The 17010-nt window shown below is 38.5% G+C and overlaps 1 protein-coding gene across 1 annotated transcript in view; it reads left to right on the top strand.

Moving 5' to 3' along the window:
* The window catches only part of LOC120780913, a 39636-nt gene extending 22842 nt beyond the window's left edge, over window positions 1-16794 (top strand). The window contains exons 3-4 of the mRNA XM_040113144.1: window positions 15965-16228; window positions 16297-16794. Coding sequence (XP_039969078.1) covers window positions 15965-16228; window positions 16297-16653 — 621 coding nt within the window. The 3' untranslated portion in view covers window positions 16654-16794. The remainder of the gene's footprint in view (window positions 1-15964; window positions 16229-16296) is intronic.
* Window positions 16795-17010: the final 216 nt, after the last annotated feature.

The following is a 17010-nucleotide window of genomic DNA, read 5'->3' as shown; positions in this document are numbered from 1 at the left end:
TTCGGGTGTCACCGAACATTTTATACTCTCGCATGGTAAAGTGATAATCGAGATACCGTATTTGTGTAAAGTTTTATTCCGCTGTCATCATTGGTTCCTAATGTACTAAATATTATACAGAGAAGGCATCAGATGGAATTCAAAATAGCGTTATATTGGAAGAAGGCGTGGTTGTGAACCGATTTCACCCATATTTCGTACATGTCATCAGGGTGTTAAGAAAATATTATATACCGAATTTCATTGAAATCGGTCCAGTAGCTCGTGAGATATGGTTCTTGGTCCATAAGTGGGCGGCGCCACGCCCATTTTCAATTTTTAAAAAAAGGCTGGATGCAGCTCCCTTCTGCCATTTCTTCCGTAAAATTTAGTGTTTCTGACGTTTTTTGTTAGTCGGTTAACGCACTTTTAGTGATTTTCAACATAACCTTTGTATGGGAGGTGGACGTGGTTATTATCCGATTTCTTCCATTTTGAACTGTATATGGAAATGCCTGAAGAAAACGACTCTGTAGAGTTTGGTTGACATACCTATAGTAGTTTCCGAGATACGTACAAAAAACTTAGTAGGGGGCGGGGCCACGCCCACTTTTCCAAAAAAATTACGTCCAAATATGCCCCTTCCTAATGCGATACCTTGTGCCAAATTTCACTTTAATATCTTTATTTATGGCTTAGTTATGACACTTTATAGGTTTTCGGTTTTCGCCATTTTGTGGGCGTGGCAGTGGGCCGATTTTGCCCATCTTCGAACTTAACCTTCTTATGGAGCCAAGGAATACGTGTACCAAGTTTCATCATGATATCTCAATTTTTACTCAAGTTACAGCTTGCACGGACAGACGGTCGGACAGACGAAGGGATGGGCAGACAGACATCCGGATTTCAACTCTACTCGTCACCCTGATCATTTTGGTATATATAACCTTAGCATATCTGGCTCTTTTTAGTTTTAGGACTTACAAACAACCGTTATGTAGACAAACTAATTCTCTCATAGCAACTTTGTTGCGAGAGTACAAAAATGGGGATATTTGAACATTTTAAAGAAGAATTTGAAAAGAAAAAAGTGAAATTGTTGGACTTACAGCTTCTGTGGGAATCTTTCCTAGACTGTTTAAAACGCCCCCACACTCACCTGACCTCAATCCTATTGAGCACCTATGAGATTTTTTAGAAAAAAGAATTCGTCAGCATACAATAGCCATTAAAGAGACTTTACGAAGTGTTATGCAGGCAGAATGGTTCCGGATTACATCTGAGGAAACAGATAGAAGTTTGTCAGATCCATGCCAGAATGATTGAGTGAGGTTTTAAAACAACGTGGCTATCCATCAGAGTATAATATTAAATTTAATTTTATTTATAATTTTTAATGACTTTTTTAACGAATTTTAAAGCTGGTTACCAGACTTTGTCATGCCCTATGTTTATTTTTTCTTAAGCCGCTAAAATCCCCGTTATCACAAAACTATAAATGGGAATATGCGTTTTTATGTTAAAATTTTGAACTTATGATTATAAAAGAAAGAAACACACGTAAAAAATTTGAACTGAATAAGCTTGACCCCACATTTATGTTATTTCACTTAAAACATGTTTTCGAGGTGAACGTAGACTTCATTGGATATGTGTACAATAGAATTATAAGATCATTCTGAGAACTTTTAATCTTTTTCTTTTCCATATGTAAATAACATGGAAAAAAAATCGTTACAGTGGTGGTTATTATGCGGAAGTTATTATATATAAAAAATTTGAACTGAATTGTATTTACATTGTTTTTATTTCACTTAAAAATGTTTCGAATTGAACGTGACTTCATTGGCTATGTGTACAATAGGGTGAGTCATTCTGAGGCAATCTTTTCTTTCTATGTAAATAACATGGAAAAATCATTTCTTTGGTGAAGGATTGTGCAGGAGTTATTATGTATGCGCGATGGCTGCCAGTAAGGATGGTAAACTCGATTCAGGTCTACTCGAAATTCGAGTTTTTCTCGTAAAATAATCGATTTTTCGAATGTCAGAATCGATTGTAATCGACCGACTACTGATCGATTCCGACCTCCGCAATAACCACCGCAAAAATGATTTTTTCCCATCGATATTATAAACAGGTAACGAGCACCTCTTAATATTAATATTAAGAGCTCATCTTTGGTGACTTCTTTTTCACATTTCGAAAGTTTTTAGCCTGTTTTTTCAGTTGAAAAAAAAGGTTGCCTCAGAATGACACACCCTAGTGTACAAGGTACGTTCCAAAGTCAACAGGACCTCAAAAAAAAGAAACAGAATAAATAGCTTTTTCGGCAAAATCAACTTACTTTATTCAAAACAGTCTCCTTCTGCTTCAATACAGCTTTTTGCACTGTCCAAAAGCATGTCAAACGAGCGTTAGTAGCCAGTATGCCGGTGTAAGCCTTTTGAATGGCCTCTACGTCTGCCTAACACTTTTCTTTCATGGGCAAATGCATTTTTCCGAAAAGAAAGAAGTCGCACGGTGCCATATCAGGTGAATACGGGGAGTGGTTAGTGGTTAAAATGTGATTTTTGGTCAAATAATTGCTCACAAACGTCCTTCGAATGTTGGATTCTGAGAAATTTGTGGTCGGCAGTCAATTTGTGCGGAAGAAACCGTGCACACACCTTTCGTAAGCCCAAATGTTCGGTCAAAATGCGATAAAACGATGTGAATTTCAATGATGATTTCGGCTGATTTTTGATGAATTCATGCACAGTTTTGCTGGAATTTCCGGTGTTTACGGATTTTGATTGGCCCACATATTGATCGTCATTTATGTCCTCACGACCACTTTGAAAACGTTGAAACCACTCCTGCACTCTGCTACGGGACAGGTAATCATCGACATAAACTTGATTCATCAAACGTTTCGGTAAGAGTTTTACCAATTTTAAAACAAAATTTAATGTTGGCTCTTTGTTCGAAGCTCATTTTCGCACCGATAACAAAAGCATACTGACACTTAAAACGCAATAACTTCACTTCCAATCGATGAAATGTCAGTCCTGTTTACCTTGGAACGCACCTTGTATATCAATAAATTATGAGCAGACTAAGATAAAGTGCGAGACTTTGGCCTTCGCGAATGCAACGACTGTTTGTTTGATGACAGGAGATATTTCGTCTTGCCCTCGTTCACTACCAGACCCATTTGCTTTACTGAGAAAGCAGAACTAACGGCGCGGGTGTTGAGGCCGATGATATCAATATCATCGGCATACGCCTGCAGCTGTACACTCTTATAAAAGATTGTACCTGCTTGATTAAGTTCTGCAGCTCTAATTGTTTTCTCCAGCAGCAGATTGAAGAAGTCGCACGATAGAGAGTTGCCTTGTCTGAAAACTCGTTTGGTATCGAACGGCTCGGAGAGGTTCTTCCCGATCCTGACAGAGCGTTTGGTATTGCTCAAAGTCAGTTAAAATGGCCGTATTAGTTTTGCGGGGATACCAAATTCGGACATCGCGACATAAAGGCAGCTCTTTTTTGTGCTGTCAAAAAGCAGTTTTGAAATCGACGAAGAAGGGTGCGTATCGATTCTCTTTTCACGGGTCTTTTCCAAGATTTGGCGCATGGTGAAAATCTGGTCGGTTGCTGATTTGCCAGGTCTAAAGCCACACTGAAAAGGTCCAATCAGTTTGTTGACGGTGGGCTTTAACCTTTCACACAATTCGCTCGATAGAACCTTATACGCGATGTTGAGGAGGCTTATCCCACGGTAGTTGCCGCAGATTTTGGGGTCTCCCTTTTGGTGGATTTGGCAGAGCACACTTAAATTCCAATCGTTGGGCATGCTTTCGTCAGACCATATTTTACAAAGACGTTGATGCATGCTCACCAAACTTACCTATAAGTAAGAACCATCATATATTCAGAAAGTTCACTTTTCAAATTTTAAAAATTTCTGCGACAAAGTTTTTCAATAAAAATAAAAAAAGTTTCTTAAAATAATAAATTTTTCACGGGAGTTTCCAAAGTTTGAAAAATTAACTTTCTGAATATGTGATGGTTATTTTTGAGAAACGAAAATTAGTTGGTGAAATTTTAGTTTGAATGAAAAAAAGAAAATTCCTATGTAAAATGTATGGGAACCTACAACAAAAATAGCGACTTAGAGTTAAGCTACAGCGCCTGGCTTGAGGGAGGATATTTTGTTTGTCAATCACTAACATTTGAGGGGGTAAGGGTTGAAAAAAAAATTCAAAATTTTTTTTTGAAGCACCTTAATGTGTATAGATGTTATGATGAAAAAGCGCTTTAAAATTATAAGCGAGAAAGTGAAAGTAAAATACGAGAAAGATACGTACTCTAAAGGATTTATTGAAAAAGATTAATTTCTTAATTGGCGTAGACACTGCTTACGTGGTTATAGCCGAGTTTACAACAGCGTACCAATTGGAGATTCTAAGTGTAGTCAAGTCCTTCCCCCTAGTCTTTCCAACGAAGAGGAGATCTTTCTCTTTTTCTGCGAGTACTGCGTCAAATACTTTCATAGCTAACCTTCCGAAGAACCTTTGTCTCGAAAACTCGTAACGTCCATTTATTAAATGTTGTCATCGTCCGTGCCTCTGCACCATTCAGCAAGATGAGTTACTTATAGAGTTTGATAATTTTTCGTTGAAAGAGGACTTTACTTCCTACTCAATCCGATATTATGCGTTGGATTTCCAGGCTGACATTGTTGTTGGTGTTAATACTGGTTTCAAGACAGGCGAATTTATCTGTGACTTCGCTGTTATGACTGTCAACAGTGAAGTGAGCCAAGTCGCGAGTGCGACGACTATTTGTTTTATGACAGGAGATATTTCGTCTTGCCCTCCTTCACTGCTTTGCTTCTGTATCAAGTCTGAAGAAAGCAGATTTAACGGCTCGGATATTGAGGCCGATAATATCAATATCATCGGCGTACGCCAGTAGCTGTACACTCTTATAGTAAATTGTACATGCTCGATTAAGTTCTGCAGCTCGAATTGTTTTCTCCAGCAACAGATTGAAGAAGTCGCATGATAGAGAGTCGCCTTGTCTGAAACCTCGTTTGGTATCGAACGGCTCGGAGAGGTCCTTCCCGATCCTGACAGAGCGTTTGGTATGGCTCAAAGTCAGTTAAAATAGCCGTATTAGTTTTGCGGGGATACCAAATTTGGACATCGTGGCATAAAGGCTGCTCCTTTTTGTGCTGTCAAAGAGCAGCTTTAAAATCGACGAAGAAGGGTGCATATCGATTCTCTTTTCACGGGTTGTTGATTTTCCAGGTCTAAAGACAAACTGATAAAGTCCGCTCAGTTTGTTGACGGTGAGTTTTAATCTGTCACACAATACGATCGATAGAGCCTCATAAGCGGAAGCTTATCCCAATGTAGTTGGCGCAGATTGTGGGGCTCCATTTTTGTGGATTGGGCAGAGCACACTTAAATTCCAATTGTCGGGAATGCTTTCGTCTGGCCATTCCATTCTATAAAGAAGCTGATGCATGCTCCTTAACTGTTTTTCGCCGCCATGTTTGAATAGCTCGGCCGGGAATTCATCGCCCGTTCGTCGTTCTGCAGAAGGGCAATTGCTATTTGAACTTCTTCATGGTCGGGCAATGGAACGTCTGCTCCATCATCATCGATTGGGGAATCGGGTTCGCCTTTTCCGGGCGTTGTACGTTCACTGTCATTCATGAGGCAGGAGAAGTGTTCCCTGCATAATTTTAGTATGCTCTGGGCATCGGTCACTAGATCACCTTTTGTGGTTCTACAAGAGTATGTTCCGGTCTTGACGTCTTCTCATAGTCCCTGAATTTTTGTACAATTTTCGAGCTATAACCTTGTCGGCCAGCTCGTCAAGCTTTTCATACTCACGTATTGCGGTCTCTCTCACTTTTTTTTTTGTCTTCAACTCTCGGTATTTATCCCATCCCCTACGTGTTGTGGTCGATCATAACATTGCGAGGTAAGCAGTCTGTTTCTCTCCGCTTCACTCCTCGTCATACCAGCTGTTCTTTTGCATTTTTCGAAAACCAATGGTTTCGGTTGCTGCTGTGGTACGGAAGGAGCTCGAAATACTGTCCAACAGTTCCCTTGTACCGAGTTGTTGACGAGTGCTCTCAGAGAGCAGGAGTGCAAGTCGAGTAGAAAATCGCTCGGCTTTCTGTTGTGATTGCAGCTTCTCGACGTCGAACCTTCTTTGTGTTTGCTGACGTGCGTTTTTTGCTGCACAGAGGCGGGTGCGAATCGTGGCTGCAACAAGATAGTGGTCCGAGTCGATGTTAGGACCTCGGAGCAGCGTGCGCACGTCTAGAACACTGAAGACGTGTCTTCCGTTTATCACAACATGGTCGATCTGGTTGGTGGCTTTTTGATCCGGAGACAGCCACGTAGCTTGATGTATTTTCTTATGCTGGAATCTAGTAATACAGATAACCATATTTCGAGCCCCGGCGAAGTCTATTAGCCTCAACCCATTTGGGGATGTTTCACCTTCTCACTTGGAAATGATTATATTAGGCGTAAGACTCATAGACATACGAGTAAAGGGTGCTAGACTATGAAAATCATTATATGTATTATATAAAAGCTATGGAAAATTAATGACATATACTGTCCTCATTAAACTATAATATATCTAATATTATATAATACGTTCACTTAATTTTGCTAAGACCGAAATATACGGTTAAAATCTTTATATTGGGTATGTGGGTACTTTTGTTCCGATACTATCCATTTTTAGCACTACGACTTATATATGGTATATTCATTTTAGTATCCGCACAGTGAATATGGTAAAACGGGTGAAAACTTCGCCAATTTCCCACATAACGGTTATGTTGAAAACGCAAATAAGCTATACTCGTAGGTACATACATATGTGTATGATATGGGCTCTACAAAATAGGCTAAAATTAATATACTGGATATAAGAAGAAAAATACAATAGGGAGAATTGGAAGAAACTTTTTAAGGTACATGAGATTTAGAACAATTTTATTCATACTCAATGCTGCATCACATTTTTAAAAAACTTAATTTCACTTACGTTCTTAAAATATCACATATATTGACCGACATAAGCGGTTGAAAGTAAAGTTGAAACTCGGATATCGATCCATTCCTTGCATTCACGTTTAGTATTACTTTACATATTATACTCGAGAACAAGCATTAGCGTAATTTTCTGTAAATAACAAAAATAATTATGTTTTGTACCTATATGGTAGCAGGGATAAATCGAAGACTGATTACATAATTTTTGGCACTAAAATATGGCTAATAGACCAACAGATTGACAATACGTACTCTCCGCTAGATCGATTCTCAACTTTTTGCATACGGCAAATACGACAAAAATAGTGGGATAAGAATTAGCCAAGGCAATGCAAATGCATCATCGTACGTATGAAAAAAGTATAATGGAATACCAAAATCGATTGGGCAAGTAAAAATATTGGAATTATGTATGTGACGAATTAATTTGCGTAAATAAAGAACAGCTGATGTAAGTATATTACTTGCATAACTCATATATTGCGGCATACCTCTTACGTTAGTTAGTCCACGCTGCCTTTATCGCAATATAGTTCTCTGCGGAGAAAAATACGGTGTATAGAAATTTCGACTGAGAGCAGTTTTGGCTGGAATCGACTCTATAAGGATTCTAGATGAAAGACGACGAAGTGATAAAATGGATAAAGTGATGATGGAGTTATAACCGGGATTACAACGTTATTCGAAGATAAATTAACATTAGTAAAGGGTGATCCATTTCGAGGTTTTCTAATTGTTTAAAGAAAAAATATAGAATCTTCAAATTTAATAGAGAATGTTTATTATTATTCGAAAGGATATTCTTCGGCATTTATTTTTTGAAGATTATCTCTTTCAAATGTTGGCTGCGGTTACGTCTCAGATGGTCCATCCGTTAAAGGCATTTTCCATGACATTTTCGGGCATTTCGACTCTAAAGAACTGTATCCAGCTCCTAAGTAATTGCTCAAGAAAAAAATCATTATTTCTTGAGCTGTAGTCAAGTAATTTTGACAGCTAGTTACTATATATTTCTATATTTCATAATAATGACTTAACTAATTGTAGGATGAATTTAATGATTACTTTGATTTTATTTCAAGAAACAATTGTAGATTTCATGTTTCTTCGCAAAACCAGGATTACCATATATGCATTTTATTGAAAAAAATGTATTAAAAATTAGTCATAGATTTCTTTAGAGCTGGATACTAGCACAAGAAAATTTATCGCAGGAAATTTTCTTGACCATTTCTTAAGCGTTGTTTATATGAAGTTTTTACATTTCTTGAGTGTTGGATTGTAAGTTCTCTCAATAAATACAGTGATTGATGCAAAACGCGGAAAGTGGCGCCGTCTTGTTGAGACCAAAGGTCGTTGAGATAACGAGCTTCATTGGAAAATAAGGACCCCTTCGACAGATTTGGGCCCTGGGTAAAAAGGTGCCTTCTTGTTGACTTATAGGATCGTACAAAGTAAAAGACAAACGAGGCTAAGTTCGGAAGGGCTAAGTTCGGATGCATCCGAACATTTTATACTCTTGCAACTTTCAAGAATCAAAGCCAGAGAAGTACTTTAAAGTGCAAAGCCAATAATATAGAGTAAAGTCAGCCGCATGTTCGAAAAACCTGATATTCGTTATATAGCTGGTAGGCCAAGTTGTCGCTCAAATTTATCCATTTTAGGCACAAAGATACACTATATGAATAAATCAAATTATCTCGTTTTCATTGGGATAACTCATATATTGGCCGATTTATGCGGTATAAAGTCACCGATATTGAAAAATTTTTGTATTAAGTATATGGGGGCTAAAAGAAGTATTGGTCACATTCAACTCATTTTTTGACATACACACATGCCATTATAAAAGAAAAATTATCCTTTAATGTCAGTTATATTACACATTGACCGATATAAAAAGTAATGCCACTTTTCGTTGTAATTTTATAACTTAAGAACGGGCTCACCTTTCCAAACCAAATCTTTAGCTTTATTCAAACTATTTAGTAGTGGTTTATGTGAAGTTTAAGCGGATTTTACATATCACTTTTTTTTGTAACCAATGAATTCAAAACGTGTTAGTGGGATTTTTGTGTCAAATTGTTATGTTTCTACCATATGTCATTACATCTATACAAACGGTGAGTCTTAAATTGTTTAAATGTATATGTATGTATATTTATTTCAATTAATTTGTCAAACAATTGCAATTAAATTAAACAACAACAAATTGAACAGTTGAAGTGAAGTATATGTGTGCATGTCTTCTTCTTCTTAATTGGCGTAGACACCGCTTACGCAATTATAGCCGAGTTAACAACAGCGCGCCAGTCGTTTCTCCTTTTCGGTACGTGGCGCCAATTGGATATTCCAAGCGTAGCCAGGTCCTTCTCCACTTGGTCCTTCCAACGGAGTGGAGGTCTTCCTGTTCCTCTGCTTCCCCCGGCGGGTACTGCGTCGAATACTTTCAGAGCTGGAGTGTTTTCGTCCATCCGGACAACATGATCTAGCCAGCGTAGCCGCTGTCTTTTAATTCGCTGAACTATGTCAATGTCATCGTATATCTCATACAGCTCATCGTTCCATCGAATGCGATATTCGCCGTGGCCAACGCGCAAAGGACCATAAATCTTTCGCAGAACTTTTCTCTCGAAAACTCGCAACGTCGACTCATCAGTTGCTGACATCGTCCAAGCCTCTGCACCATATAGCAGGACGGGAATTATGAGCGACTTATAGAGTTTGGTTTTTGTTCGTCGATAGAGGACTTTTCTTTTCAATTGCCTACTCAGTCCGAAGTAGCACCTGTTGGCAAGAGCAATCCTGCGTTGGATTTCCAGGCTGACATTGTTGGTGGTGTTAATACTGGTTCCTAAATAGACGAAATTGTCTACAACTTCAAAGTTATGACTGTCAACAGTGACGTGAGTGCCAAGTCGCGAGTGCGACGACTGTTTGTTTGATGACAGGAGATATTTCGTTTTGCCCTCGTTCGCTGCCAGACCCATTTGTTTTGCTTCCTTGTCTAGTCTGGAGAAAGCAGAACTAACGGCGCGGGTGTTAAGGCCGATGATATCAATATCATCAGCATACGCCAGCAGCTGTACACTCTTATAAAAGATGGAACCTTCTCTACTAAGTTCTGCGGCTCGAACTATTTTCTCCAGAAGCAGGTTGAAAAAGTCACACGATACGGAATCGCCTTGTCTGAAACCTCGTTTGGTATCGAACGGCTCGGAGAGGTCCTTCCCGATTCTGACGGAGCTCTTCGTGTTGCTCAACGTCAGTTTACACAGCCGTATTAGTTTTGCGGGGATACCAAATTCAGACATCGCGGCATAGAGGCAGTTCCTTTTCGTGCTGTCGAAAGCAGCTTTGAAATCGACGAAGAGGTGGTGTGTGTCGATTGTCCTTTCACGGGTCTTTTCCAAGATTTGGCGCATGGTGTATATCTGGTCGGTTGTTGATTTTCCAGGTCTGAAGCCACACTGATAAGGTCCAATCAGTTTGTTGACGGTGGGCTTTAATCTTTCACACAATACGCTCGATAGAACCTTATACGCGATGTTGAGGAGGCTAATCCCACTTTAGTTGGCGCAGACTGTGGGGTCTCCTTTTTTATGGATTGGGCATAGCACACTTAAATTCCAATCGTTGGGCATGCTTTCGTCCGACCATATTTTACAAAGAAGCTGATGCATGCTCCTTATCAGTTCTTCGCCGCCGTGTTTGAATAGCTTGGCCGGCAATCCGTCGGCCCCCGCCGCTTTGTTGTTCTTCAGGCGGGCAATTGCTATTCGAACTTCTTCATGGTCGGGCATGGGACGTCTGCTCCATCGTCATCGATTGGGGAATCGGGTTCTCCTTCTCCTGGCGTTGTGCATTCTCTGCCATTCAGCAGGCTGGAGAAGTGTTCCCTCCATAATTTAAGTATGCTCTGGGCATCGGTTACTAGATCACCTTTGGGGGTTCTACAAGAGTATGCTCCGGTCTTAAAACCTTCTGTAAGCCGCCGCATTTTTTCGTAGAATTTTCGAGCATTACCCCTGTCGGCCAGCTTATCAAGCTCTTCATACTCACGCATTTCGGCCTCTTTCTTTTTCTGTCTGCAGATGCGTCTCGCTTCCCTCTTCAATTCTCGGTATCTATCCCATCCCGCACGTGTTGTGGTCGATCGTAACGTTGCGAGGTAGGCAGCCTGTTTTCTCTCCGCTGCGGCGCGGCACTCCTCATCGTACCAGTTGTTCTTTTGCACTTTCCGAAAACCAAGGGTTTCGGATGCAGCTGTACGTAAGGTGTTTGAAATGCCGTCCCACAGTTCCCTTATACTGAGTTGTTGGTGAGTGCTCTCAGAGAGCAGGAGTGCAAGCCCAGTAGAAAATCGTTCGGCAGTCTGTTGTGATTGCAGCTTTTCGACGTCGAACCTTCCTTGTGTTTGTTGGCGTGCGTTTTTTGCTGCACAGAGGCGGGTGCGAATCTTGGCTGCAACAAGATAGTGGTCCGAGTCGATTTTAGGACCTCGGAGCGCACGCACATCTAAAACACTGGAGACGTGTCTTCCGTCTATCACAACATGATCGATCTGGTTGGTAGTTTTTAGATCCGGAGACAGCCAGGTAGCTTGATGAATCTTCTTATGCTGGAATCTAGTACTACAGATAACCATATTTCGGGCCCCGGAGAAGTCGATCAGCCTCAACCCATTTGGGGATGTTTCCTCGTGGAGACTGAATTTACCGACCGTAGTGCCAAAGATACCTTCTTTGCCCACCCTGGCGTTAAAGTCGCCAAGCACGATTTTGACATCTTGGCGGGGGCATCTCTCATAAGTGCGTTCCGAGCACTCATAAAAGGCATCTTTGGTCACATCGTCTTTCTCATCCGTCGGAGCGAGGGCGCAGATCAGCGATATGTTTAAGAACCTCGCTTTGCTGCGGATTGTGGCTAGACGTTCATTCACCGGAGTGAATGACAGTACTCGGAACGGAGTCTCTCTCCCATCACGAATTTCACACCAAACTTACGTCTCTGTCCTTGTCCCATCCATCGCATTTCTTGGACGGCGGTGATGTCAGCCTTTATTTTCACGAGGACATCAACCAGCTGGGCAGCGGCACCTTCCCAATTAAGGGACCGGACATTCCAGGTGCATGCCCTCAATTCGTAGTCCTTACTTCGTTTGCCATAGTCGTCATCAAAAGAGGGGTTTCTCATCCGAGGCTGTTTGTCAGCGCACAACCCTATGCAGGGGATGTTTCGCCTTCTCACTTTAGCTCACCTTCGAACGGATGTTCTTAGGCTACCCAGAGGATACTTGGTCAAAGACCGGAAGTCGTGAGCTGCTTGAGTCATATGTAAAAGAATCGTTTCTGGCCACTCCCAAGTGAAGGGCGATCAGAGAACTTTCCTCACTTGCGTGAACTTCTACACATGACCCCATCCTTCATGTATGCATGTATGTTTCTTTATTTGAAAAACCATATTGTTGATGAGAAAATAGAGGACGGCGAACGCGTAATGGAAATGATGTGGCATTACTAAGACGATCACAGACTACAGATGAACGCACACTAGATAATGCATTGCAGCGTGAACGTAATGCACGAAATAGATCTGTTGACCATGTACATGCACCGAGTTGGCAGGGTGATCAGGAATACGTCGCGCTAATTTGACTAAAATGATCCGTGCTGCTTTTAATTACAACAGTCAGATTGATTGAAGGGATACATTTTAGAATAACATTCCCCGATTTCGGGGTTAAAATAGGTATGTAGGGATATAGGATATCAATCCACCAGATCAAATATATATGTATATATATATGTATGTTGCTGCTGACTTATGTTAAATTCAACTATTTAAAATGCCTGTTTCTCCGATTTATAATGAATTTTACACATATAATTTAACTTTTATATCCACTAAAACTTCACTAGTTAGCTACCCATTTGTTATACTAAATAGTGCAAAAATAAATTTTATTCAATGTTTAACTTTTGTACAATTCTTTTTGTTCACACAATAACAAAAGTGTTGCATTCAAAAAAATAATCAGTGTTACTTTATGAACATATTTAACAAAAGAACCAAATCGAAGGATGCTACATATTCTAAATGATGGACGCAATTTTTCGTATTTGTGATCCGGCTAACTTTCAATGTGAAACGCCCTGGATGTGTTGTGCTAATGGCAAAGTGATATTGCCAGCATTAAAAACTCCACCCGAACTATTGTATTTTGGTGCTACAAAAATTACTATACTATGTTTCCAACTGGTATGTCATTTCAATTCAAACGGTTACAATTAAGTTATAAAATAGCTAGCAATTAGTAAAAGATTTTTTGTTTTGAAAAAATGAATTTAACCTTAAAATATTTTTTTCTTATTTCGCTTTATACGTAGCGAAGCAAGTACCGGAACGCTAGTACAATATATGTAACCGTGCGATTCTGTAACTTGAGACAGTCTCAAGTCTCTAAATTTGAGATTTTAAGTTAGAGACAATTTTTGAGACTTGAGCTGATATTGCTATTCTGTAAGTGACAGTCACAAAATCTATTACATTTCATTATTCAGAGATGTTTTTACATTTGAATGAAAATAAATATGTCGATAACAAATATTAAATTTTCTATAACATAGTCAAAAAACATAATTATCAATGAAAATAAAAATATCGGGTGATTTTTTAAGAGCTTGATAACTTTTTTTTAAAAAAAAACGCATAAAATTTGCAAAATCTCATCGGTTTTTTATTTGAAACGTTAGATTGGTTCATGACATTTACTTTTTGAAGATAATTTCATTTAAATGTTGACCGCGGCTGCGTCTTAGGTGGTCCATTCGGAAAGTCCAATCAAGAAATTTTCAGTGAATGGGCCCTAGAAAAGTTGGCAGAAAATCCGCTTTTTTATCGACAAATTTTGTTCAGCGATGAGGCTCATTTCTGGTTGAATGGCTACGTAAATAAGCAAAATTGCCGCATTTGGGGTGAAGAGCAACCAGAAGCCGTTCAAGAACTGCCCATGCATCCCGAAAAATGCACTGTTTGGTGTGGTTTGTACGCTGGTGGAATCATTGGACCGTATTTTTTCAAAGATGTTGTTTGACGCAACGTTACGGTGAATGGCGATCGCTATCGTTCGATGCTAACAAACTTTTTGTTAAGCCAAAATGGAAGAACTGAACTTGGTTGACATGTGGTTTCAACAAGATGGCGCTACATGCCACACAGCTCGCGATTCTATGGCCATTTTGAGGGAAAACTTCGGAGAACAATTCATCTCAAGAAATGGACCCGTAAGTTGGCCACCAAGATCATGCGATTTAACGCCTTTAGACTATTTTTGTGGGGCTACGTCAAGTTTAAAGTCTACAGAAATAAGCCAGCAACTATTCCAGCTTTGGAAGACAACATTTCCGAAGAAATTCGGGCTATTCCGGCCGAAATGCTCGAAAAAGTTGCCCAAAATTGGACTTTCCGAATGGACCACCTAAGACGCAGCCGCGGTCAACATTTAAATGAAATTATCTTCAAAAAGTAAATGTCATGAACCAATCTAACGTTTCAAATAAAGAACCGATGAGATTTTGCAAATTTTATGCGTTTTTTTTTTAAAAAAAGTTATCAAGCTCTTAAAAAATCACCCGATATATGTTGACTTTGTTTCATAATATTTACGAAATTTATGTAAATTTGATTTATTTTTAACCTTTTCGTGTTTGAGTTGCTTACAAAATATAAAGAAACGACAATCGATTAATATCTATGATGATCTCTATTCAGTATATTCAAAATGGCAGACAAGAGTTCTTTTCTAGTTTTGTGACCTGCTAACTACCAGGTCTCAATATTTTGAGACTAACGCTAGAGACTGTTTAGAGAATAGTAACTAGTCTCAAATTGAGACTTTGCCTCAAAATGTCTCAAATAGAGACTAGAGACTGGTTACAGAATCCCGCTATAAATCTAAATAATCGAATGTGCTATTGTGATCGAATTGAAAGTGAATTTTTAATTTATACTTCGCGTGTTTTTAGAAACGGTGAATTTGTTTTCTGTATGCTAAATATCACGTCAAAATATTCATTAGTATTTGAGAGGCTCTAAAAGTGAATTCTTCGGTTTTTACTATGTCTGAATTTATTGAACAAAGAAGTGCGATAATGCGCCATCTCATACTGCATTAGTTATTCGTGATCATTGTGACACATTTTGAATTATGTATATCGTGCCGTAACCACCGCCTTTGCCAGATTTCCCTTCGGGAAACTTCTGGCTATTCAGCAAATTCACATGTCCACTCCGAGGACACCGTTTTGACTCAATTGAGGATATAAAAGCAAAATCGAAGAAGGCTCCAATGGCAATAACGACGGAGGTTTTTTCCAAGTGCTATAATGACTGAAAAATTCGTTGGCATAAGTGTATTGCAGCGGGAGTGGATTACTTTGTAGGAGATGAAATCGACAAAATTCACCATTCAATTTGATCACAGTAGTATGTTTTAAAATTTAAGTCATAATAGTCTAATTGGAAAGCATTGATATATATTGTTACCCGGTCTTAGAGAAAACTGTTAGCGCTTTTAAACATACATAAACCTTATTTTGACAGATGGAAATGTAAACAAACCACAATTATATATTTGTATATTTATAGGCATTTTGAAATAAATTGAATTTCAGCCGACTATTCTTGCCTTCATTGCCAACACAATTCTTTTTTAAGAAAAATTACGAAATAAGTTATAAGAAGAAATAAGTTAAGAAATTGTCAACAATTTAGGTATTAGTCAAACAAAACACGCCTATTATTGTAAACGAATTTGGCTAATGTCGTTGTTGAAGATGAAAACATTTACCATATGTGTCCTTTTTTCTATATTCCAAAGAAAGCAATAATAAGAAATTTTTTCTTTGTTAAAGAAAATCAGAACATTAGAAAAGCAGTGTGCTCTTGGCAATCCTGATGAAAATTTTGAATTGTCTTCAGAACTCGGGTCGTTGTCCTCTTTAATATCTTATTCAACGCTTAAACCAGAAGGTCATGAACATAATGAAGATAGCAGAAGTGAGGAAAATGGTGAATTTCACATTTCACCGGGTGAAGAATCATCATGTTCTTATGACTATTTTTCGAAGAGCGAATCTAATACTTATAACATTGGAAATAGCCTAGGAAAGAAATTGGTATAAAATAAAAAATTAAAATAAAATAAAACAATTATTAACATGTTTTATATGTATGTTTTGTATAGATGGAAACAAAAATTGAGAATCACTTTATCGAAGTGGGAACGATAAGCAAAGGTGGTATTTTCGGACTTGGTGAGGCAATGAAACATCGTATTATAATGGCTGAAACTAAGGTTCAGTGTTTAGTTATACCGAGATATTGGTTATTTCAAGATGAACAAAATCCAGCTAATATGTGGCAAAGGAAAAAAATTCAATTAGGTTTTACCTTACCATCCAGAGAAGCTCTTTTCAGTTTGTTCCAAAATTCACGCAAATGGCAGAATTTTAAAAAAGGAATTGTATCTTCATTTAGAAGTCTAGAAACGAAAGTACAAGATATTCCAATAATGGGCCGTATTATGTCGTGCGACCAATAAAATTAAACTATGATTTTATACTAAAAAATTGTTTTATATGAAATGTAATACTCCGATTTTATTCATCGATACATATGTATATCCTGTACAAATTTGAACACCGTATAAAAACTGTGATCAGTTCTGAGTCCAAATAAATAAATAAAAACATAACAAATAATTTTAACATTTCTTTTTGTAAAAATGTTATTCTTTAATCTCAATTGGAATATAACTTTCTAATTTGAAATAAAAAACTACTTGTCAGAAATACATTCAAATTTGTAAACTAATTCGTTTCAAGGACATACCTAAGATTTCGCATTCCTAATTTAAGTATCTGGTATCACTGAGTTAGTGCAACTCCCGTTACTGTTA

Source organism: Bactrocera tryoni, unplaced genomic scaffold (genome assembly GCF_016617805.1).
Source record: "Bactrocera tryoni isolate S06 unplaced genomic scaffold, CSIRO_BtryS06_freeze2 scaffold_25, whole genome shotgun sequence".
In the NCBI taxonomy this organism is placed as follows: domain Eukaryota; kingdom Metazoa; phylum Arthropoda; class Insecta; order Diptera; family Tephritidae; genus Bactrocera; species Bactrocera tryoni.
This window is presented reverse-complemented; position numbering and strand designations above follow the sequence as displayed.